This window comes from Ovis canadensis, chromosome 22, assembly GCF_042477335.2.
Source record: "Ovis canadensis isolate MfBH-ARS-UI-01 breed Bighorn chromosome 22, ARS-UI_OviCan_v2, whole genome shotgun sequence".
NCBI classification, from domain to species: domain Eukaryota; kingdom Metazoa; phylum Chordata; class Mammalia; order Artiodactyla; family Bovidae; genus Ovis; species Ovis canadensis.
The window spans coordinates 26488315-26512297 of record NC_091266.1 but is presented as its reverse complement, the minus strand read 5'-3'; the positions used below and the strand labels follow the sequence as shown (position 1 = coordinate 26512297).

At 41.2% G+C, this 23983-nt stretch overlaps 1 protein-coding gene, 1 long non-coding RNA gene and 1 pseudogene across 2 annotated transcripts in view; 1 reads left to right on the top strand and 2 right to left on the bottom strand.

The window, feature by feature from the left end:
- LOC138427865 (uncharacterized) overlaps positions 1–23983 on the top strand; it is an 83564-nt gene that overhangs the window by 4111 nt on the left and 55470 nt on the right. The gene's annotated exons all lie outside the window — the stretch shown is intronic.
- Positions 1530–3200, bottom strand: LOC138427863 (eukaryotic translation initiation factor 4E pseudogene; annotated as a pseudogene).
- Positions 1530–12011, bottom strand: LOC138427862 (interferon-induced protein with tetratricopeptide repeats 1-like). Its single transcript, XM_069567978.1, has 2 exons — positions 11517–12011; positions 1530–4803 (listed from the first exon to the last, which is right to left on the bottom strand). Exons 1-2 carry the CDS (start codon positions 11519–11521, stop codon positions 3558–3560), a joined length of 1251 nt encoding a protein of 416 aa, XP_069424079.1. The 5' UTR covers positions 11522–12011; the 3' UTR covers positions 1530–3557.

Genomic DNA, 23983 nt, shown 5'->3' with positions numbered 1-23983 from the left:
TTCAGTAATAATTTCCTATAGAAATCCAAAGCCTTGTTCACTATTTCTGTGAATTCCTTGGGGACTTGTCTTTTCTGTGGATTTAGGGTTCCCACCAGGAAATACAGGCAGCCTCTAGAATGTGGAAAAGGTACCAAAAGAATTGTCTCCTAGGGCCTCCAGAAGGGATTTGGATGTGCCAATACCTTCATTTCAGGCCAGTGAAACCCATTTCAGGCTTCTAACCTCTAGAACTGTAAGATAATAAATGAGTATGATTTTAAGCCACCCAGTTCATGGTAATTTATTAGCCACAATAGGAAATGCATACATCTTCCCCCCAAACACATACAAGAATGAAAAAACAATGACATTGTTTCCTTAATTTTCCTTTTAAAAATGTTATTTGTTGGGCATTTAATAAAATGTTATCAAATGTTTTAATAAAATGTTATAATCAAAGGGGATTGCTACAGATGGTCTCTCAGACTCTTTAACATCCTTTTCCTATTTATTCATCTAACTAAATCTGTGCTAGCAAATGACTGAATCAATAGTGCTTCAAACAAAATGGCATAAAGCAACAGAAATTGTTTGGAACAACGAATTAAATTTCAAATATCTTCATGGAGAAAATTGACCTTTAATTGACTGTGTACTTGTTTTCCTGTCTGTCTCTCTCACTCGCTGCTTGAGGTTTGGGGGGAAATGTCTGCTTTGTTCACTGAGGGGTAGCAGAATACGCCACCCCCAAATATGCCACCTTGCCATAAGGATTATTTTGAGCTGAAGGCAATTGAAAAGAAGAAGATAGAAGAAGAGCTCTCTATTCTCCCCCATCTGCCTGAAAAATAATGTCTCTCCTCTCTCTACCAGGAAGGACAGAAGTTAATCACCTGAGACAGCCCTAGTCCCTAAACAGCCCAGAGACACTGACAGAAAGATATATGTAACACACCTTATAAGCAAACTCTTACCTTCTATTAGTTTCCCCCAGATGTTTGCCTTCATACAATTTGCTCCTTAGAAATTTGAAGTTCTTTGCCTTTGCCTTATCATTTCTCTAAAAATGTATCATTTGGTTGTTAGGATGCTATATAAGCCCACCTTCTGGTCACCGCTTTGAGTTACTCATCACTGGGTACTCAGGTGTATGCCTGATGCATGTGTTAATACACTTGTTTTTCCTCTTGTTAATCTGTCTTTTGTCAGTGTAATTTAAGGCTCTAGCCAATAAACCTAAGATGGGTAGAGGTGAAAGAACCTTCCCTTCGCTCCTTCACCCTAGTACTTTTGATATCTAGCGCTGAAAGCTATTTATTGATAAAATGAATGAATTGAACATTTTATTTTATGTAAGTCCAGTGTTTGGTGGGTTTTTTTTTGCTTTAAATCTACTCAACAAACTACTATTTTTTTCTCCTTTTTTCCCTACTGTATAACATTCACAGAGAAATGGTTCTTTCTCTTCTCTGTCTCTCACATATAGAGGCATATATGTTCTGTTTGACTATTTTCTTTTTTAAAAAAAAGACAATTCACGGTACACATTTTATTTACAGTTTTAATGAGTGGGATCGCTTTTCTACTTGAGCCAATTTTTTAACCAAAGCAAAATAACCTAAGTAATACAAAGTGTTAAAGTACAGCATAAAGATACAAAAACGGACATACTAATTCTAATTAGGAATGTAATTATGATACTACATTTTTTTATAATACACAACTAAGTTTAGGAAGTCACACAAACATAGATCAGTGATTTGAATGAAACGCATAAATTTGTAGCAAAGCATTGTAGTTACAAAAAAAATTACCAAAAAAGGCACAAAATTAATGCTTATTCTACCTTTATGTCATATTCCTAGATTCTTCACCAATGTTACATGAGAAAGAAAAACTAAAGCAAAACACGTGAAAAACTGAAATCAGAGTCACTAATGTTATCAAATAGGGAAACAAATAAAATCTAGCAGCCATCAGCAAGAGTACAGCACAGAGAATGCTGTAAAAAGAAACAAAATTGCCAGAAAGCTATGCATCATACTCTTTCAAACCGGTAAAATACGCTCCTTCATACAATGGAATGGAAACAAAATCATTCTCTTGTAAGGTATAGAAATGCAAGTTCTTTTTTTAATGCTGTAGATGGGTCAAATGTTTTTGTAATGGTTAATTCTATTTTATAGAGTGGGCCAGGAGCACATTTATGGATTCTGGGGATGATATGATGTGTACTGTAATACTTTGATTGGGATAATGGACACTCTAGCTAAAAAAAAAAGAGAAAATATGAATACAGAAGTATAAGACAAAGGCTAATGAAACTTCCTTATATCTTAGCAACATTTAGAAGGAACTCAAATTTAAATGCAGTCCATCCTGCTTTTGAAGAGGCTTTCCTTCAGCTCCCAAATCTTGATTGCTTGAGGCAGTTGCCTGTGGGAAACAACAGACCTGTTTTTAGTGGTGGAGCTGCTCTTGGTAGCTGTGTCTGCATGGGACTGATAACCAGTCACTATCTTTGGAGGAAGTCCCAACTTTTCCTTGTATACCCTCCCTAAATGTGTAACAGTTTTGCTGTTTTCACATTCAGTAGTCCATATTGCAATTTCATCACCTTTCAGTTCAGTTAAGTCACTTAGTCATGTCCGACTCTTTGCAACACCATGGACTGCAGCACACCAGGCCTCCCTGTCCATCACCAACTTGCAGAGTTTACTCAAGCTCGTGTCCATGTCTTGTCACCTTTAGCTCTAACATTAACAACAGCTCCACATACATCATCATTGTAGTCATCAAAAGATTCTCCAGTAAGGCACAGCAAGCAGTATCTCTAGCCAAAAAACATCGAGGTCACTTCATCTCTGCTGTTTGTTCAGTGTAATTAGCCATTGTCCTTCTTGTTTGTTTTTCTCATCTTCCCACATAGGCTCAATACCATCCTTAAAAAGTGAGTAGTCACAGCCAGACATTAAATTACTAGATAACTGGATACGGTTGTACAGAGCCCAAAAGTTCTCAACAGTGTCGAATTTAGAGATAAATCAAAGGTTTTGCTTTTATCATTTTTAAAAAACCAGAGTGCCCATCTGTTCTGTAAAGGTTGTTTATTTAATACAGTGTTCTGGGTTAGCAACCTCCTGATTAGATTCTGTTTTCTCTTCTTCTGTAGGCAGGGGATTGGGAATAGGGGTGGTTTCTGGTTCCACAGTTGGCATCTCACAACCACTCCTGAAGGCTGTTTGACTATTTTCTGAATACAGCTAATGTTTTATCAGGTTTGAGTAACTGTTCAAAGATTACATCACTGTGGTGAGTTACATAATGTGTTTCTGAAAGTCACAAGCAGAAAAGATGGTTAGTATATTGGGACAGCAGCCCATATTTCAGTGCCTGGGGGTCACAGCAGAGTTCTCCAAGTCAGGAGCCAGCCTCAGGGCCCGCTCATAATACTCCAGGGCTTCATTCATTTCTCCTTTTACTTTGTGGATTAACCCAAGGATACTCAAGCTTTCTATATCTGATGGATTTTTCCGGAGTTTCTTTGAAGCCAATTTTGTCAAATAATTGATGCTTTAATCCCTATCTATTGATGTGCTTTCTATTTTTATTGCTTTTAAATATTGGCTAATTGCATCAACTTCAGATTTTTTGTGAAGTTCCAGAAATCGGCCGTAGTGGAAATGTATGTGTTGCAGCATATCTTTGTTGAGTGATTTCAAGCAGAACGCTTTTTGAAAAGTATCATCAGCTTTTCCGTGCTCACCCGCTTCTGCGTACATTTCTGCCAGGCTTGTGTAAGCGTACTCAAATGTGGGCTTTAGTTGCACAGCACGTTTGAAATGTTGTAAGGCTAATAATACCAGTCTGTTGATGTTTTCTTTATCCTGTCCTTTAGGCTGACAGTTTGTAGTTTTCTTTATTTGGATTATTTGTGACTTGTAGCAAAGCCCTGTCTGGTGATGCTGGAAAGCAGAGAAGGGGGTTTCCGCCAAGGCCAATTTTGAGAGCCGAAGAGCTTCATCCAGAACGCCTTTTCTTCGGTAAAACTTGGCAGCATACCGAAAGACATAAATCTTAGAGGACTCATCGGTCAGTGCTTCTTCGATGTACTTTTCTCCTTCAGCTTCTTGCTCTACATCTTGAAGCTTCAGGCCGAGAAGAGCCTTAATGTACGCGTCGTTTGGATTTAGCCTGACAGCTTGTTTCAGGAGGTTCAGACAAAATTCCGTACCACTCTGTGGTCCTTTGTTAAAGCCCTCCAGGCGATAGATGACGATCGCATACCCAGTGATGAATTCAGGGTTTTCAGGGTCCTCTTCCAGAGCCTTTTCAAAGCAGACTTGGGCCTGTTCATAATTCTTTCCTCCGCATTTCAGCAAGGCCCATCCTTCCTCACAGTCCATCTGAGGACACTCCATTCTATAGCTGGAAGACTTCCCAAGGTTCCTGCAAGTGTTCTTCACCTTGTCCAGGTAAATCTGGGCTTTTGCCTGTTGGCCCATATGGTAATACAGCCAGGCATAGTTGCCCCAGGTAACCAGACTTCTCACTTCTGATTGGTTGGCCTGTTCTGGCTGGGTTAAGTCTTCAGCTTTTTGTAAACTCTTCAGGGCTTCTTCATTCTGGCCTTTCAGGTGCTTCACATAGGCCAGTAAGTTGTGTATTCCCACGTTGTATTTGATGTCCAGGAACATAATCTCCTCCAAGATCCTGTTTTCTAAATCCGGTATTTCTGTCTCTTCAATGACCAACTCCCATGTAAAGTGACATCTCAACTGTTGCAGCTTATCCTTGATCTGATCCTCATCAGCATTATAACTGTAAAAACAAAAGCAGATTTTCTTTGTTAGGTGACAAACAGCCAATAGAAATAAGCCAGGTAAAACGCTTCCTATTTAGAGCCTAGCCTTGAAAAGGGCATGCCTGCTTCGATCTTCCTCGAGTTCCTGTATTTCTAAGATCCATGTGGCCTCTGAATGCAGCTTGCTTGGCTCCATACACTGACTCCAGCATTTTCTAGCCATGAAACTTCTCTGTGCTTCAGAACCTCCTTTGTAAAGCACAGAAGATAAACTTATCACACTGGATTTGGTGAGAATTAATAAGCCTATCTATGTAAAACACTCAGAGCATGCATATTTCATGCTATATAAGAGTTTTCTGTTTTCCTATTGCTGTATTTAAGGTAGAGACCAGTAAGAAACGCAAAGCCTTAGGAAATATTATAGACATCAGGACCTTAGTCTACAGATTGTGTAACAAATAAGACTATCTAAAATGTGATCATATTTGACCCATTTATTTTAGTTGGATTTATTTGTAGGAAATATTTATTTATTTATATATATTCACAGAAATTTGCAAAGATTGCACATAAGGCAGTTCTCCCAAAGATTATATTTTATCCAACTATAGTACAACGTCAAAATTAGGAAACTGGCCATGGTACAATATGCACACTGTTCATTTTTCATTCCTACTAGTAATGTATGCTTCCCTGGTGGCTCAAACGGTAAAGAGTTTGCTTGCAATGCTGGAGACCCAGGTTCAGTCCCTGGGTTGGGAAGATCCCCCGGAGAAGGGAATGGCAGTCCACTCCAGTATTCTTGCCTGGAAAATTCCATGAATAGTGGAGCCTGGTAGGCTACAGTCCATGGGGTCGCAAAGAATCAGAAGCAACTGAGTAACTGACACACATACAGAGTAATGTATGAATGATCTAGTTCTTTGTATTCTTACCAGAATTTTATATTTCCACTTAAAAAAAAATGTTATTAGCTCTTTTAATAGATGTAGAGGTAGCTCTTTGTGGTCTTAATTTGCATTTCCCTAATGCTAGTGATGTTGAATCAGAGAAGGCAATGGCACCCCACTCCAGTACTCTTGCCTGGAAAATCCCATGGACGGAGGAGCCTGGTGGGCTGCAGTCCATGGGGTCGCTAAGAGTCGGACACGACTGAGCGACTTCACTTTCACTTGAAGAGCAAAAGTTTTTACTTTTTAAAAAAAAATTTTCTGGTCCTGAGAAACAGCATGTGGGCTCTTGGTTTCCTGACCAGGGATCAAACCCATATCTCCTTCATTGGAAACACAGAATCTTTTTTTTTTCCTTTTTTTAAAAAATTATTATTTATTTTTAATTGGATGATAATTGCTTTATAATATTGTATTGGTTTCTGCCATACATCAACATGAATCAGCCATGGGTGTACATATGTCCCCTCTCTCTTGAGCTTCCCTCCCACCTCCCACCCCACCCCTCTAGGTTGTTATAGGGTACCAGATTTGAGCTCCTTGCATTATATAGCATATTCCAACTGGCCATCTAGGTTTTTTTTTTATCCTTTTTTTTTTTTTTTAAATTATTTTTGAGACTTCCCTGGTGCTCCAGTGGCTAAGACTCTGAGCTCCCAATGTAGGGGGCCTGGGCTTAATCTCTGGTCAGGGAACTAGATCCCACATGTGGTTTGCACAACTAAAGATCTCTTGGGAAACAACCAAGACCTAGCAGCCAAATTAATTAATTAAAAATTATTTTTAATTAAAGAAAAAATTGCTTTACAATATTGTATTGGTTTCTGCTGTATGTCAACATAAATCAGCCATAGGCATATAGTGTCCCCTCCCTCCTGAACCTTGCATCTCCCACTGCATGCCACCCCTCTCGGTTGTCTGGGTCTGAGCTCCCTAGTCATACAGCAGATTCCCACTATCTGTTTTACATATGGTAATGTATATGTTTTAATGCTACTCTCTCAATTGGAAGTGCAGAGTCTTAACCACTGGACCATCAGGGAAGTCCCCAAAGTTTCTACTTTTGATGAGGTATAATTTATTGATTTTTTTTTCTCTTAATGGATCATGTGTTTGGTGTCATGTCTAGGAACTCTTCACCAGGCCCTAAGTCCTGAAGGTTTTCTCCTGTGTTTTCTTCTACAAGTTCGATCATTTTACATTTAAGTCTGTAATCCATTTTGAGTTGCTTTTGCGTAATGTATGGAGATTAGATCAGTGGCTCATTTTTCAGCCTGTGGATACCCAGTTGTTCCAGCATCATTGGCTGAAGCCTGCTCATCCTCCATTGAATTGAATTTGCAACATTGTCAAAAATCAGCTGGCTGTGCTTGTGTGGGATTATTTCTGGGTTCCTTATTCCACTCCACTGATCTCTGTGTTTATTCTTCCACCAATACCAACCATCTTGCTTACAGTATACAAACAGTCTGAAAATTGGGTAGGGTGATTCCTCTCTATTCTTCTTTTTTTCAAAATTGTTTTTCTAGTTCCTTTGCATTTCCGTATAAATTTTTGTTTAATATTTCCTGAGTCTATAAAAGTCTTGCTGGAGTTTGATAGGAAGGTTTTTGTCAACTGTGGAAAATAGACATTTTTACTATGCTGAATCTTCTAATCCATGAACATGCTGTATCTATTTATGTAGCTAAAAATCCCATGGATGGAGGAGCCTGTTAGGCTGCAGTCCATGGGGTCGCTAAGAGTCGAATATGACTGAGCGACTTCACTTTCACTTTTCACTTTCATGCATTGGAGAAGGAAATGGCAACCCACTCCAGTGTTCTTGCCTGGAGAATCCCAGGGACAGGGAAGCCTGGTGGGCTGCCGTCTATGGGGTTGCACAGAGTCGGACACGACTGAAATGACTTAGCAGTAGCAGTACTATGCTGAATCTTCTAATCCATGAACATGCTGTATCTATTTATGTAGCTATTCTTTGATTTCTTTCATCAGCATTTGTAGTTTTGGGCATTCAAGTCCTATGCATGTTATGTTAGGTTTACACTTAAGTACACGTATGTGTGAGGTGAGTTGGGGAGAGTGGCCTTATTACCTCTTTATGGTGGTGAAAATCCTGAGCTCCACTAGCCCTCTCTGTTGCCATCTCAGTGGGGAGTGGGAAGGCACCTCATTACCACCAGGGGGGGACTGATATCCGCATTGCCTTTTATGGTCTTCACCCCCCCACTGCAAAGAGAGGGACCCTTGTTGCTACCCAGGTGGGGATGAAAATCTTTGCATTCCATTCGGCCTTCTCTGGCATCATCCATTGGCGAGAGAGAGGACGAGTCCAGATGCCTAGCTCATAGCCTGGTGAGAATAGAAGTCTGGGCTACCCACTCAGCCTTTGCTAGCAGAGTTTGGAATGGGGCCTTAGTTTTTGTTTGACTTTTCCTGTGGTATTTGGCTGGAGTAGTGGTTGTTTATAAATTTTTTGTTTTGCTAGACTGTCTCCTTTCTGGGCCCTTTGGCTAGAGAGAGCAGGTGTTTCATGATACTTTTCTAGTCACGCCTACTGGCATTTCTAGGTTTCTGGCTTCTCCAGCCCTCAGTCTGGGATATATGCAGAAAAAAGGAATATCCATATACAAAAGATTGAAGTTGGACTCCTTCCATATACTATATACAAAAAATGAATTCAAAATGTGTCAGAGATCTAAATGTAACACCTAAAGCTATAAAAATCTAGAAACAAAACAGGGAAAAACTCCATGACATTGGATTTAGCAACAGTTTCTTGGATATACTAAACACAAAGGTAACAAAAGTAAAAATAAACAAATTGAGCTTTAGCAAAACTAAAAAGTTTTGTGCATCAAAGGGCAGTATCAGTAGAGTAAAAAGATATCCCACAGAATGGGAGAAAATGTTTGCAAATCATGTACCTGATAAGGGATTAATATTTAGACTAATAAGCAGCTCCTATAACTCAATAACAGAAAAACAAATAACTGATTAAAAGAATGGGCAAAGGACTTCAATAGACATTTCCCTAAAGAAAATATACAGATGGCCAGTAAGTACATGAAAAGATGTTCAACATCACCAATCATTAATGAAATGTGAATCAAAACCATAATAAAAAACCTCTACACATCCATTAGGATGGCTATTTACCAAAAACATAGAAAATATCAAATGTTGTCAAGGATGTGGAGAAATTAGAACCCTTGTGCATTGCTAGGGAGAATGTAAAATCGGGCAGCTGCTGTGGAAAATGATGATTCCTCAAAAAATTAAATATAGAATTATCATATAATTCATCAATTCCACTTCTGGTAGATACCCAAAATAAATGAAAGCAAACACTTGAATAGATATTTGTGTACTTATATTCATAGCAGCATTATTCACAGTAGTCAAAATGTGGGAGAATCCCAAGTGTTCTCCAGTGGATGAATGGATAAACAAAATGTAGTCAGTGCATACAAAGGAATATTATTCAGCTTTAAAATGGAAGTGCATTCTAATACATGCGTCAGTATGGATGAACCTTGAAGGCATTATGTTAAGTTAACTAAGTCAGTCACAAAAGGCTGTGTGTTGTATGCTTCCATATATGAAATATCCACAATAGACAAATCTATAGAGACAGAAAGCAGATTAATGGTTACCAGGTCTTGGAGTGAAGGATGAGAGGTGAGTGACTGCTCAGAGTGATGAAATTTTCTTAAACTAGATGGTTGCACTACGTTGTTGTACTAAATACTACAAAATTGTATACTTAAAATAGTTAAAGCTATGGTTTTTCTAGTAGTCATGTATGGATGTGAGAGTTGGACTATAAAGAAAGCTGAGCACCAAAGAATTGATGCTTTTGAACTGTGGTGTTGGAGAAGACTCTTTAGAGTCCCTTGGACTGCAAGGAGATCAAACCAGTCACTTGTAAAGGAAATCAATCCTGAATATTCATTGGAAGGACTGATGCTGAAGCTGAAATTCCAATACTTTGGCCACCTGATGGGGAGAACTGACTCATTGGAAAAGACCCTGATGCTGGGAAAGATTGAAGGCAGGAGGAGAAGGGGATGACAGAGGATGAGATGGTTGGATGGCATCACTGACTTGATGGCCATGAGTTTGAACAAGCTCCAGGAGTTGGTGATGGACAGGGAAGCCTGGCATGCTGCAGTCCTTGGGGTCGCAGAGTCAGACGCGACTGAACAGCTGAACTCAACTGAACTGAAAATAGTTAAAATGGTAAATTTTATCATATGTGTATTTTATCATACATGTATCAAACATGTATGTATCACTATAAAAATTCATGTTACTAGCCTGAGTAGAAATTCTGCAAATTATATATGTAAATATGCATGTGTGCATGCTAAGTTGCTTCAGTTGTGTCTGACTCTTTGCAACCCCATGGACTATAGCCCACCAGGCTCCTCTGTCCGTGGGATTCTCCAGGCAAAAATACTGGGGTGGGTTGCCATACCTTCCTCTAGGGGATCTTCCTTTAAAATATAAAAGTTAATTACTATGCCATCTGAAATGATCTCATGAACCTCCATTGGTAACTTTTAAGAAACATCAGTTTAAAGATTAAATAAGGTATCATTGAATAGAGACTCTGGTTCATGTCTAGCTCTATCACTTATTATCTGTATAGTCTTAGCTTTTTAATTTAAAATTCATTGTTGGCAAAAATAAGTATAATAGGAGTAATTGCCTCATAAGTTTCTTTTGTAAATGTAATAATTTACATAATACTTGGAAGTCACGCTGGCACTTGATAAGCATCCAGGACATATCTACTTTTCTATTATTATGACGATGATTTTTGTTACTGTTGTTATTATTTTCTTATCGGTGATAATCCACTCTTATTTGTCTGTGAGCCGAAGGAGGGGAGAAGGGTTGACAATAGGTCTGTAATTATGCATTTTCTGAAACTGATGCCCCTTCAAAGTTTTGTACACTAGAACACTGAGGGCGAATTTGCAGGCCAATATTAATGTTTTTTTGATCTGATAAGATCCAAGGTTCTTTGAATCAAGATTCAGTTTAGATAATACAGTTTACATTAGGCCCTTTAGCTAAGGAAGATGTGGGAGTTCCCAGACACAGAACTCTAGCCAAGTCCTGTGGACAGGAGGCTGTCAAGGATCGGCAGGCCACCCGGCTTCCCCAGAGGACAGTTAACCTGCTAATCTTAGATCCAGTCAGACTGACAAAGCCTAACTGGAACCCGGCAGTGCAGATATGAGACCAGATGCCAGCAGAGAAAGGTCTTGTTCTCTAAGCAGTGAGCATCTCTCCCTCATCCACCGCAATATTTCTCTCAAGATAGCTGAGAGACCCCACTGCTGTGGCTCACACAGCTGTGTGCATTCTACTTTCTTCCTCCTGTTGAGGAGCCAGAAAGCAACATCTGTATCCAGATTAACTGTCCATTCCCCCTCTAGGTCAGACAGAAATGAGATTGGTGGAAAATTGTTTCAGAGACTGGGATTGTTTTCTCCCTTCCACCCTTCTTGTTTCCCTCCCTTTCTTTTGGTGCTAGCAAATTCCTAGATGCTAGCAAAAAAGGAAAGTGAACTGATCAAACAGCTTATGGGCATGAATGTGCGTGTGCCTGAGTGCACACTCACGCAGACATTCGGTCCGAGACAGTTGGTCAAATAGAAAAATAAGGAAACGGCATCACTGAGACTAAGTCTGTTGATAGAGTTTGGTTAAAATTTCTTCCAGGAACGTTATACAGAAAGGCAGAGAAGCAGAGAAATGCTTACCTCATGGTTGCTGTGAATTAGGCAGCAGTTCTACAGTGTCTTGTCTAGCTGGGTGGTCTTCTCTGAGGTCGGTTCTGTCCCTCTTAGGGATTTTCAGATAAATTTATGCCCCAGGTCAGGGCTATATAAGGGAGATGAACAGCAGCTAATGATGTAACTTGTGGGTGTGGTTTTGCAACGATAAGTTGGAAACCGAAAGTAGAAAGTGAAATTGAAGTGGGCAGAATTGCAGAAAATGAAACTTAAACAGCTAATGCTTCCTTTGTTCTGTTTTGAAAATGGATTGAGAAAAGGCTGGTGGAAAGCAGGTTTTTTGATGTGCTGATTCCTCTCTTCGGGGAATTAGCAAGCCCTGGGAGCAAGCTCCTGCAGATGGTGAAGGACAGGGAAGCCTGGGGTGCTGTCTATAGTTGATGGGGTCTCAAAGAGTCAGACATGACTGAGCAACTGAACGACAGCAAATTCCTCTCTCAGAATTTGTAGGGCCTTTTAGAAACCCTGGAACTAGGAGATGCCAGTAATGTAGAGTCCACTGAACCTATAGCCAGGGAGTCCTGTGAAAATCGGCTCTGTGAACTTGCCAATGTCATGCCCTCAATCTGTGCCTTCGTTTGCTCACCTGGAAACAGACATTGTTCTTTACATGGTATAAAAGTCTGCAAGTCAGTAGACCGGAGCCTTAACTCAAATTTGTCTCTATTCTCTGAGGGATCCGTCTTACTAATTATTTTGTGCCTTTGCATACCCTTCTTTCTGGAGAATGATCAGTGATTAAAAAAAGAGTCCTAAAACTTCTTTATTCATGGGAACCAAGAAAATCTGCTAGAATCTTGAGACTTCAAATACAACATGTTGGGCCTGAATGAAAATATTTCCTTATTTGTAATGCTCTCTATTGTAGCCATCTAAAGTGTTCGTATTCACTAGACATGATTATCATATCTGTGTAAGAGTATTATCCTCTTGGTGCCCATGGCATCCACTTTTGGCCTGCCTCAACCTGGCCTGTGTAATCTTATATAGTCATGGTGCTTGTGGTAAGAGGTTCAGAAGAGTAAGTGCTGATATAATGGAAAAACCCGAATGAATTTTTGGTTAGTCCAGTACTTAGCAACTACTTGGCGCATAAAAGCTTGCAAATAAAAGGTGACTATTGATGATGATGGTAATAATAGTAGTAGTAGTAATTCTGTCATCAAATTTAAATAGTGCTTTCTTAAAAAAAAACACACCTATATTCTTTCTTTTAAATAAGAATCAGAAAAGGAGGAGCTCTAAGAATGTGTTCCTCTTAGAAACACTTAGACACACTGCCAAATCTAAACCATTCCTGCTTAATCCCTCCTACCCAGCTCATCTGCCATGTCATCCTGAACTAGTTAGAAAGTGCTACACAAATAAACATTTCTGAATAAATTGTATTCTAATAAATGTTCAGGTGATAAGCAGATGCTAAGATAAATTAATTAGAGAGCCAACCTCTCTTTGCAGGGGCGTGAGGTGTCTTTGGAATTCTTGTGAAGAAAAACAGCTGGGTTTGTAAGTTTCCAATACACTAGATAGAATGCAGAGAAGCACACAAAACATTTATCGCGCCGTTGCCATGAATTTGGCAGCAGTCCTGGGTCTATGGGACTGTGGCTTGGACTGAATAGTTATTCGGAATCTTGCCCGGTGTCTCTGTGGAATAAATAGACCTTCGAGCAACACAAGACAGAGCAGTAGAGAAGAAAACAGCCCCCAAAATGTCTGTGTGTGTGTGTGTCCAGGAGAGCACTTACAGCTAGTAACAGAAAACAAGAAGTGGAGAAAATGAGACTCACAGAAATGAAGTTTCAGGACAATGCTGTAAGTCCATTCGAGGAGTATAGCATCAGCTGGCTCCTTGAGTGACTGGCCAGCTGTGATAAAGTACTTCATCTCTATGAGCCTCAGTTTCCTCAACTTATGCAAAAGTGATTGGGAATAGATTATTGAATTTCAATCATCATAGCACACCAGAATCATCTAGGGAGGGTTCAGAATAATGCTAATTTGGCCCCACCTGGGACCAATTGAATACATCCCTGGGAATGCCCCCCTCCCCATCTCAGAATTAAAAGGAAATGCCCAGGTGATTTTGATGTACACCTGGGCTAGAACAAGGCCCTGTTTTCTGTTGTATGATGGAAATTCTCCGACGGAGTGATGTGGGCCTCAGTCCCTGAGCCTCCTTCCCTTCTGTGAGGCCCAGGTTCAGCCCCTTCGTGCCTCTCTGCCTGATTTCCGCACCTGCACAGTGGGCAACGAAGTCCTCAGTTTCCTCCTGATTCGCAGGATGGCGTGGAAGAAGAATGGGATTCTCTATGTTTTGACCTCTACTAGAGGGAAACGGATGGGAGAGGGCAACTTGGTTAAGGGGGGCAACTCTGTGGCGACAGGTGGAAACTAAACATTTGGTAGTTAGTGTGCTGTAGTGTGTGCAGAAGTTGAAATATAGTGTTGTACGTATAAAACTTATATAATGTGATAAACCAACAAAAAGAGTATGTTCTTGGCTTTTGAGATTATTTCTGAATACTTCCCCTCACATCCATGGTGAAGAACTCAGAGACATCAGAAGTCTTTTGTTGTGAATGTTCTGATGATTTTCACATACTTCTCATGGGTTTTCAGGGGCCCATTCAGCCCACCGTGACCCTCAGTTTGGCTTGTTGCAACATAGTCAAGTACAAACTGAGCTTGTACCGTTTCCTTCTTTACATTTCAGGCTTCTCTTGAAATAGACTCACAGGGAGTTGTAGGAAGAATCTTGAGCCACCAGCCCCTGACCACCCCCCTCCCACCACCACCAATAGCAGCATCTTGTGTAACTGTAGTACAGTATCAAAACCAGGAAAATGATATTGGTACTGTGTGCATATTTTAAAGAGGGAGGTACAATCATGGGTGATGCTCCTGAAAGTTACTTTGGGAAGTCTCAGAAAACTACACGGGGGTCTGTTAGAATCCTAGCTCAGTATCCTTTGTTAAGAATTTGAAAGTTAGTCAGTCAGTCATGTCCAACTCTTTGTGACCCCATGGACTATAGCCCGCCAGGCTCCTCCGTCCATGGAATTCTCCAGGCAAGATATTGGAGTGGGTTGTCATTCCCTTCTCTGGGTGATCTTCCCAACCCAGGGATCAAACCCAGGTTTCCCACAGATTCTTTACCATCTGAACTACCCGGAAAGCCCCGTATATATTTTAAAGATAAAATATATTGTAATTTCATCTTACAAATTCAAATTTACCAAAATTTTACTTAACCTAATTGATCCTACATCTCTGTTTCTTTTCTCCTGAATTGACTATCTCGTTTCTAAGTGATACCAGTGTACATATGTTCTATTCCACAATACACTAAGAAGTCTCAGAATAACAAAACAATTCAGAATGACTGCTTATTTGCCGTTCTTTTGTCCACAAGATATATCCTTTCAAAAAGTTGAATTACAATGTGTTAAAAAAAAAATCACTTGGAATACTTCTCTATGTGGTTTTGGCCTTTATCCCGTGTGTGTGTGTGTATATATATATACACACACACATATATATATGTTCATTTTCCTTGTTTTGATTTACTTTAAATACTTCTTTTTTTTTTTTTTGCTTTTTTATCCTAACATTTTATTATGAACATCATTAAACACAGAGTTCAGAGAATTTTCCAACAAATGCTAATGTACTCACCACCTAGATTCTACAGTTAACATTTTACTGTGTTTGCTTTGTCACATATTCAGCTATCAGCTTCTGGATCTACCCATCAGTTTATCTTACTTTGTTGTTGTTGTTGTGTAAGAAGATAATCAGTACGATTAATTGATAAAACGTTTCAGCATATGTATTGTTTTAACTTAGTCAGACCTTGTTTACAAGGAAAAGATGGTAATCCTGCTCCAGTAGTTTTCTTTTGTCTAGATCTAATAAATCTGCCCTGTTTGGTATCCACAAAGTTGAAATGGTATTACTTATGTATTCTCTAGGTGTCATCTGAATGACCTACCCAGATGCCTTAACCCTCTCCCACTGGTCAATTCCAGCTCTCAGAAATCAAGATAGCATGACAACCTTTTAATTCCATGGGCCTATAGAAGTAAACCCCGCCCTGTCCCACAATATTTTAAAAAAATTCTTGGTAGGGTTTATATTCCCTTGGCTTCCTTGCCTCACACCTTCTACTGCTGTATAAGTTACCTCTGTGTTTTTCTGAAATGAAAAAAAAAGTGTTAGTTGCCCTGTTGTGTCCAACTCTTTGTGACCCCATGGACTGTAGCCTGCCAGGCTTCTCTACCCATGGGATTCTCCAGGCAAGAATACTAGAGTGGGTAGCCATTCCCTTCTCCAGGGGATCCTCCTGACCTAGGGATTGAGCCCTTGTCTCCTGTATTGCAGTCTGATTCTTTACCATCTGAGCCACCAGGGAAGCCTGAGGGTTTTTTTTTTTTTTTTACCTGCATTAAAACATAGAATATACGAAAAACATAGAATCTGAATTTCAGCCTTCAGTGACCCTACAGAGAGCTTCAAATGCATATCTGCCTTACAGGGCTGCCGTGCCAACCTGCCAGAAGAGAATTCTTGCTCTTATACATAGTGATTCGTCAACATGTGTCATCTTCCACCTGTTCTTGCCTTATGCTCGGGGAAAACTATGGTAGAATGTCATCACAGAGGTCTCCTCACTGTCTGAGATAAGAATGCAGAGAATTTAAAGGCCTCCTGTTCTTAGTGAGTGCACACTGTACTATTAATAGTCACGTAAGTATTATTACATGGAGGAAAACAATAGGATGTGAAAGACTAGAGATCTCTTCAAGAAAATTAGAGATTACCAAGGGAACATTTCATGCAAAGATGGGCTCAATAAAGGACAGAAATGGTATGGACCTAACAGAAGCAGAAGATATTCAGAAGAGGTGGCAAGAATACACAGAAGAACTGTACAGAAAAAATCTTCAAGACCCAGATAATCATGATGGTGTGGTCACTCACCTAGACATCCTGTTAAAGTCAAATGGGCCTTAGAAAGCATCACTATGAACAAAGCTAGTGGAGGTGATGGAATTCCAGTGGAGCTATTTCAAATCCTGAAAGATGATGCTATGAAAGTGCTGCACTCAACATGCCAGCAAATTTGGAAAACTCAGCAGTGGCCACAGGACTGGAAAAGGTCAGTTTCCATTTCAATCTCAAAGAAAGGCAATGCCAAAGAATGTTCAGACTACCGCACAATTCCACTCATTTCACACGCTAGTAAAGTAATGCTCAAAATTCTCCAAGACAGACTTCAACAGTACATGAACTGTGAACTTCCAGATGTTCAAGATGGTTTTAGAAAAGGCAGAGGAACCAGAGATCAACTAGCCAACATCTGCTGGATCATGGAAAAAGCAAGAGAGTTCCAGAAAAACATCTATTTCTGCTTTATTGACTATGCCAAAGCCTTTGACTGTGTGGATCACAAGAAACTGGAAAATTCTGAAAGCGATGGGAATACCAGACCACCTCACCTGCCTCTTGAGAAACCTATATGCAGGTCAGGAAGTAACAGTTAGAACTGGACAACAACAGACTGGTTCCAAATAGGAAAAGGAGTATGTCAAGGCTGTATATTGCCACCCTGCTTATTTAACTTACATTCAGAGTACATCATGAGAAACGCCGGGCTGGAAGAAACACAAACTAGAATCAAGATTGCTGGGAGAAATAGCAATAACCTCAGATATGCAGATGACACCACCCTTATGGCAGAAAGTGAAGAGGAACTAAAGAGCCTCTTGATGAAAGTGAAAGAGGAGAGTGAAAAAGTTGGCTTAAAGCTCAACATTCAGAAAACTAAGATCATGGCATCCAGTCCTATCACTTCATGGCAAATGGGGAAACAGTGGAAACAGTGTCAGACTTTATTTTGGGGGGCTCCAAAATCACTACAGATGGTGACTGCAGCCATGAAATTAAAAGATGCTTAGTCCTTGGAAGGAAAGTTATGACCAACCTAGACAGCATATTAAAAAGCAGACATTACTTTGTCAACAAAGGTCTGTGTAGTCAAGGCTATGGTTTTCCAGTAGTCATGTTTGGATATGAGAGTTGGACTATGAAGAAAGCTGAGTGCTGAAGAATTGATGCTTTTGAACTGTGGTATGGGAGAAGACTCTTGAGAGTCCCTTGGACTGCAAGGAGATCCAACCAGTCCTTCCTAAAGGAGATCAGTCCTGGGTGTTCATTGGAAGGACTGATGTTGAAGCTGAAACTCCGAAACTTTGGCCACCTGAGACGAAGAGCTGACTCATTTGAAAAGATCCTGAAGCTGTGAAAGATTGAAGGCAGGGGGAGAAGGGGACAACAGAGGATGAGATGGTTGGATGGCATCACTGACTCAATGGACATGAGTTTGCATGAACTCTGGGAGTTGGTGATGGACAGGGAGGCCTGGCGTGCTGTGGTTCATGTGGTCGCAAAGAGTGGGAAACAACTGGGCGACTGAACTGAACTGAAAGTATTATTATGAAGTTGTAAGTGCATACATGTGTGTGGCGACCCTGTGTATATGACAGAAATATGTTACTGATAGTTGTCAAGGATTACCCTGGATCCTTTTCCCTTCAGCTGTTTAGATCCATGACTGTGAGTGGAAGGAGGAGCTCAGTCTGCTTCTCCATCCCTGTTCCACTGGGATCACGTGTGTTTTCACGTGGGTTTTATTCATTCCAGGATAGTTCAGAGCCCGTTCAGTCTGCCTAAGATCAGGAAGGTTTGCAAGCATAATTATGGCCCACTGCAAAGTCTCTTGGGGGCCTTGTTAAGGCCTGGGGGAGCAGGAGGGCTTGCTTCCTGTTAGCCCTCCATGCAGATATCACTAATATCATTTCATGACCAGCAATCTGTTATATTACAAAGAGGGACCTGGACACTTCTGTGCTGACTTCCACTGCAGACCCTCCTTGCAGCCTCCTCTCGAGACAAGGTAGAGATGTGCCCTAGAAGAGGAATCCTGATGCAGGTGCTGTTTTACTGGAAGCCCTGCCTCTCCCATGGACTGCCATGTCAGATGGGAGGACTCTAGTAGACAAGAACACTTCTGAGCAGAAGATATTTTCTGCAGTTTCCCAGTTCTAACCAAACCAAGAAAGAGAGAGTCGTATCAAAGGCATCACAACTCCAATAAGATTTCGTATTTTCTAATATCTAGTAGACTGGCTTCTCGTGATCACCAGGAAGACCTGTAGCACAGATTGATGGACCCCACTCTGGAGTTTGAGTCAGTAGGTCTAGGGTAGGGCCTGAGAATCTCTGCTTTTAATAAGTTCCTTGGTGATGCTGATGCTCCTGATCAGGAGACCACACGTTGAGAACAGTTGATGTAGTGAAAAGCAAATTTCATAGTGAAAAAATTACCCCTAGACTTTAAATCAATAACAGAAAAATGACCACTTTTGAAAATAGCTGCTTCTTCTTACCATTTGGATTTAATTAATATAGCCTGAAAGGATCTAAGACTAGTTCGATGCCTATTTCCCCTCCTGACCCAGGTCTGTGTTCTCTGGTAAACAGTCTGTAAGTGTCCCCTGGGAAATTGCCACTGCATTAGAAAGTGCTACACAAGTTTTATCTCCTTTGGAATTAAGACAGCTTTCCCATTCATTGTTTTGAGAGCACTGCTGCTCTTCCTAAGCAAGCCTTGTAATAGGACATTTTAAGAATGTGCTTCTTAGGAAAGATGCACAATATCACTAATTATTAGAGAAGTGCGAATCAAAACTACAGCGAGCTACCACCTCACACCACTTGGAATGGCCGTCATTAAAACGTCTGCAAGGACGAATGCTGGAGACAATGTGAGGAAAAGGGAGCCCTCCTGCACTGTTAGTGGGAATGCAAGCTGGCACAGCCGCCGTGGAGGACGGTATGGAGGTGCCCTAGGAAACTCAAAAACAGAGTCACCCTATGGCCCAGCAATCCCCCTCCTGGGAATACAGCTGGAAAACTATAATCCAAAAAGATACTTACACCCCTGTGGCCATAGCCGCAGTATAAACAATAGCCAAAACGTGGAAGCAACCTAAATTTCCATCAAAAGATGAATGGATAAGAATGTGGTACGCATATACAATGGAATACTACTCAGTCATAAAAAAGGATGAAATAATGCCACTTATAGCAACACGAGTGCAACTAGAGACGATCATACCAAGTGAAGCAAGTCAGAAAGAGAGATGCAGATACCATATGGTACCAGTTACATGTGGAATCTGAAATCCAGATGAACCTATCGACAAAACAGAAACGAGCACACAGACAGGGAGAACAGCTCTGTGGTTGCCAAGGGTGGGGGAGAAGGGTATACCAGGAGAGAGTGTGCAATCTCCGTGCCACTCTCCCCCGCACGTTGACCTGTGCTTCTTTTCCATTTGGCTTTTCCGGAGCCGCATCCTTTATAACAAACTGGCAGTAATAAGTAGAACACTTTCCTGGCTTCTGTGAGTGGTTCTAGTGAATTATCAAAACTGAGCAAGGGTTTATGGGAATGTGTAGCTAAGTCAGACAGAAGTAAAAATAACTTGGGGTCTGACTACTTGTAAGTGGTGACTAAAGAGAGGACAATCTAATTGGATTGCACCCTAGACTTGTGGGGACTGATGCTAACTCCAGGTAGTTAGCATTAGAACAGAGTAGAATTGTTGGACAACCAGTTGGTATTCAGAGAATCTGAGAGATGTAGAGTTAGTGTCAGATTTGATTGGTCTGATGGGGGAAAAGACCTATAACAACTACAGGAATATTGTAACCAAAAAAGGAAACAAATGTGGCAGGGAGATGCCGATTTGAAGGAAATGAAACAGAAACTTTAAACTCTCTGAGAGGGAAGCTGTGAGTTGCAGCTCTTTCATGCTACCTCCCTGTGGGGTCAAAGTGGCCTACTGGAACAGTACTGGAGATTAGAACATGCAGCACTGTGGAGTGAGGACTGGACCTAGAGCTAGGTGGCCTGTGCAAGTAGGCTATGTAGTGACCCACTTGCTCTCATCCTCTGGGCCTCAGTTTCTTATCACTGTAACAAAAGAGGTTATTGGGGGAGATTTCATGATCCTTTAGAGCTTACAATTCCTGACAATATAACCTGGAACTGTATTTGTAGCCCTGACGCTGAAAGGCCTTGCTTTGGAAACTTCATTTTCTTTGACCTTTTTGCCCCCATCAAGAGAATGGACAGTACCTCTGTCCTCTTCCTAAAGCACAGCAGAGACGGTGCATACAGCAGTGTCTGTGTTCTACAAATATGAAGCTGCCTTCATGTGCCTTTTTCTTATTTCCTAGTGTTTCTTACTCAAGAAGAGCTAAAATTTCCTCGTTCATCAGAAGAGTTTCAGTTGCCTAATGGCCCACTGATCCTCATCTCTGCTTGAGAAAACTGGCTAAGCCTCAGCCCCTTAACCTGTTGGATAACATACAAGAGTTCCTGCCAGACTCATGAGCCTCTTCTTTTATTAAAGATCACACATATGATTCTAAACTCTTTGTCTTTGTCTTCAGCGTCAACTTAAAAGATAATCACAACCTAAAAGCTGAGAGTTATGTTTTACTCGGTAGGAATTTTTAGGACGTCAAGACTGGGAGACAGCATCTCAAGTAGCCCTGAGAGAACTGCTCCAAGGAGGCGGGGGTGGGGAGTCAGGTTATATAGAAGTTTGCAACAAAGGGGCAAGTAGTCTGAACATCAAAAGATTATTGTTAATTAAGGAAAACCAGATAGATCAGGCTCCCTGGTGATTCAGTTGGTAAAGGGTCTCCCTGCAGTGTGCAGGTTTAATCCCTGGATGGGGAAGATCCCCTGGAGGAAATGGCAACCCACTCCAGTATTTTTGCCTGGAGAATTCCATGGTCAGAGGAGCCTGGTGGGTTGCAGTCCATGGGGTCACAAAGAGTAATACACAACTGAGGGACTAACACTCTCACTTTCAGATAGCTCAGGTTAAGGAATTTAGTGCTTTTCTATGTATGGGAAGATGCAGGAGTCTGGGCTCACTGAAATGACTCCTTTCATACGCATCTCAGCTATCTGGGGCCAGTTTCCTGTGTGTTTTTTTTTCACAGCTTGAGTTCCTCAGTGCTCACCATAGGGAGTGGCTGCAGCCTGCTGGCTGCCGTATTGGGCAGGTATTGTTCTCCTTCCCGATTGTGGATTGTGCCGAGGGCTCAGAAATTTACATTTTGAGGGCAGGTATCACTAATGACTGTGACATACTTGTTTACTGATATGACAGGAAATACTCCATTTCTCATCAAAAACTTAAAGCACCCATTCTATGCTTTGAACAAAAAATGCCATTTTTATCAGATCAATTAATATTTTCATTTTTAATCATATATGTTTTTTCTGCATTTAAACAGTGTGTATATAGTCTGTAGTTACTGAATACCTTGACTTTTGGAGAATGATTACAGAAAAATTTCCCAGATCCCCAAATACCATTCTGTCACAAAATTTATAATGCATGTCAGTGGCCCTCAATCTTTTGGCAGCAGAGACCAGTGGAAGAAAAGTTTTCCATGGGATGGAGGGGGCAGGATGGTTCAGGCGGTAATGCAAGTGATGGTGAGCTGCTCACCTTCTGCTCTGGGGCCCAATTCCTAATGTATGTGATGAAAAGGAGAGAGACTTGTTCATGCTGGGGCTTGAGCTGGGAACTAGGCTCATGTTTGTGATGGCATCTTAGTTGCTGTCTGTCCAACTACTCCACATTCATGTAGATTTCTAAGAAGCTCTGAGTAGGTCTTGATCACCTGGCTGCCCCTTCCCCGGGGAATTTGAAATTAAGATCTAAGTACTTCAACTCAATTATCTCCTTGGAGATACACGTCTGTGCAGAAAAGAGTTAACAGGCTTGAGACTGTTTTTAGAAAAGGCTACTTGATAGCTGGTTTCTGGCAACGCTATTTTCTGATACAAACAGCTTCACTGTGCCGAACCTGTACACACACTATGGTTTATGGCAACTTCGTGCTGTCCTCCTGAGAGCCTGGAATTTGGGTACATACTGGATAGATGGTGCCTGTGTGGCCAACCTCCTTGAGAAGCCTTGGGTGCTAGGTCTTTAGTGAGCTTTTCTAGTAGACAAGAACTTGACATGTGTGGTCATAATTTGATGCGGCAGGAATTAAGCACATCTTGTGTGACTCCACTGGGACAAGATTCAGGGAAAATCGTACTTGGTTTTCTTCACATGCCTTTCTCTTGCTGATTTTGCTTTGTATCCTTTTGTTGTTAAAGAGGGTCAGAGTATCCTACCCCAGAATATGTCATTCAAGCATAAAGATTATATGGAGCTGAAATCAGCTAAGAAGCAGCAGACACAAGAAAAGCTCTTTGCCTGCCTATTTCCTGTACCAAGAAGAAGGTGGCAACCTTATTACCAGAGATTAGATGGCACTCAGAGAGTCTATGCAGACAAACCCTGCTAAGGTAACTCTTACCTTCTCCCACTGCGTGTGTGCTCAGCCGTCCATTTGTGGCCGACTCTTGGTGACCCTACAGACTGAGGCGCGCCAGGCTTCTTTGTCCGTGGGATTTCGCAGGTGAGAATACTAGAGCAGGTTGCGGTTTTCTACTTCAGGGCTTCTTCCCAGTCTAGGGGTTGAACCCCCATCTCTGGTGTCTCCTACACTCGGGTGTGGATTCTCTACCACCGCACCACCTGGGAAGCCCTATCTCCCATTAGTTTTCCCCTATATTTACCTTCCCACAGTTGACTGCCCCTAAGAACATAAAACCCTTTTCCTTTGTCTCATTATTTTTCTGCAAATTTATTGATCTTCTATTACAGTGTTATTGAAGGATACCATAATGTGCCACCCTAAAATATGCTTCTTCAGCATATGGATTATTTTTGGGCTAAAGACAGTTGAGAGTCCATTCAATTCAGTTCAGTCGCTCAGTTGTGTCCGTCTCTTTGCGACCCCATGAATCACAGCACGCCAGGCCTCCCTGTTCATCACCATCTCCCGGAGTTCACTCAGACTCACGTCCATCGAGTCCGTGATGGCATCCAGCCATCTCATCCTCGGTCATCCCCTTCTCCTCCTGCCCCCAATCCCTCCCAGCATCAGAGTCTTTTCCAATGAGACAACAGTTCTCATGAGGTGGCCAAAGTACTGGAATTTCAGCTTTAGCATCATTCCTTCCAAAGAAATCCCAGGGTTGATCTCCTTCAGAATGGACTGGTTGGAACTCCTTGCAGTCCAAGAGACTCTCAAGAGTCTTCTCTAACACCACAGTTCAAAAGCTTCAATTCTTCGGCGCTCAGCCTTCTTCACAGTCCAACTCTCACATCCATACATGACCACAGGAATAACCAGAGCCTTGACTAGCCGGACCTTAGTCGGCAAAGTAATGTCTCTGCTTTTGAATATACTGTCTAGGTTGGTCATAACTTTTCTTCCAA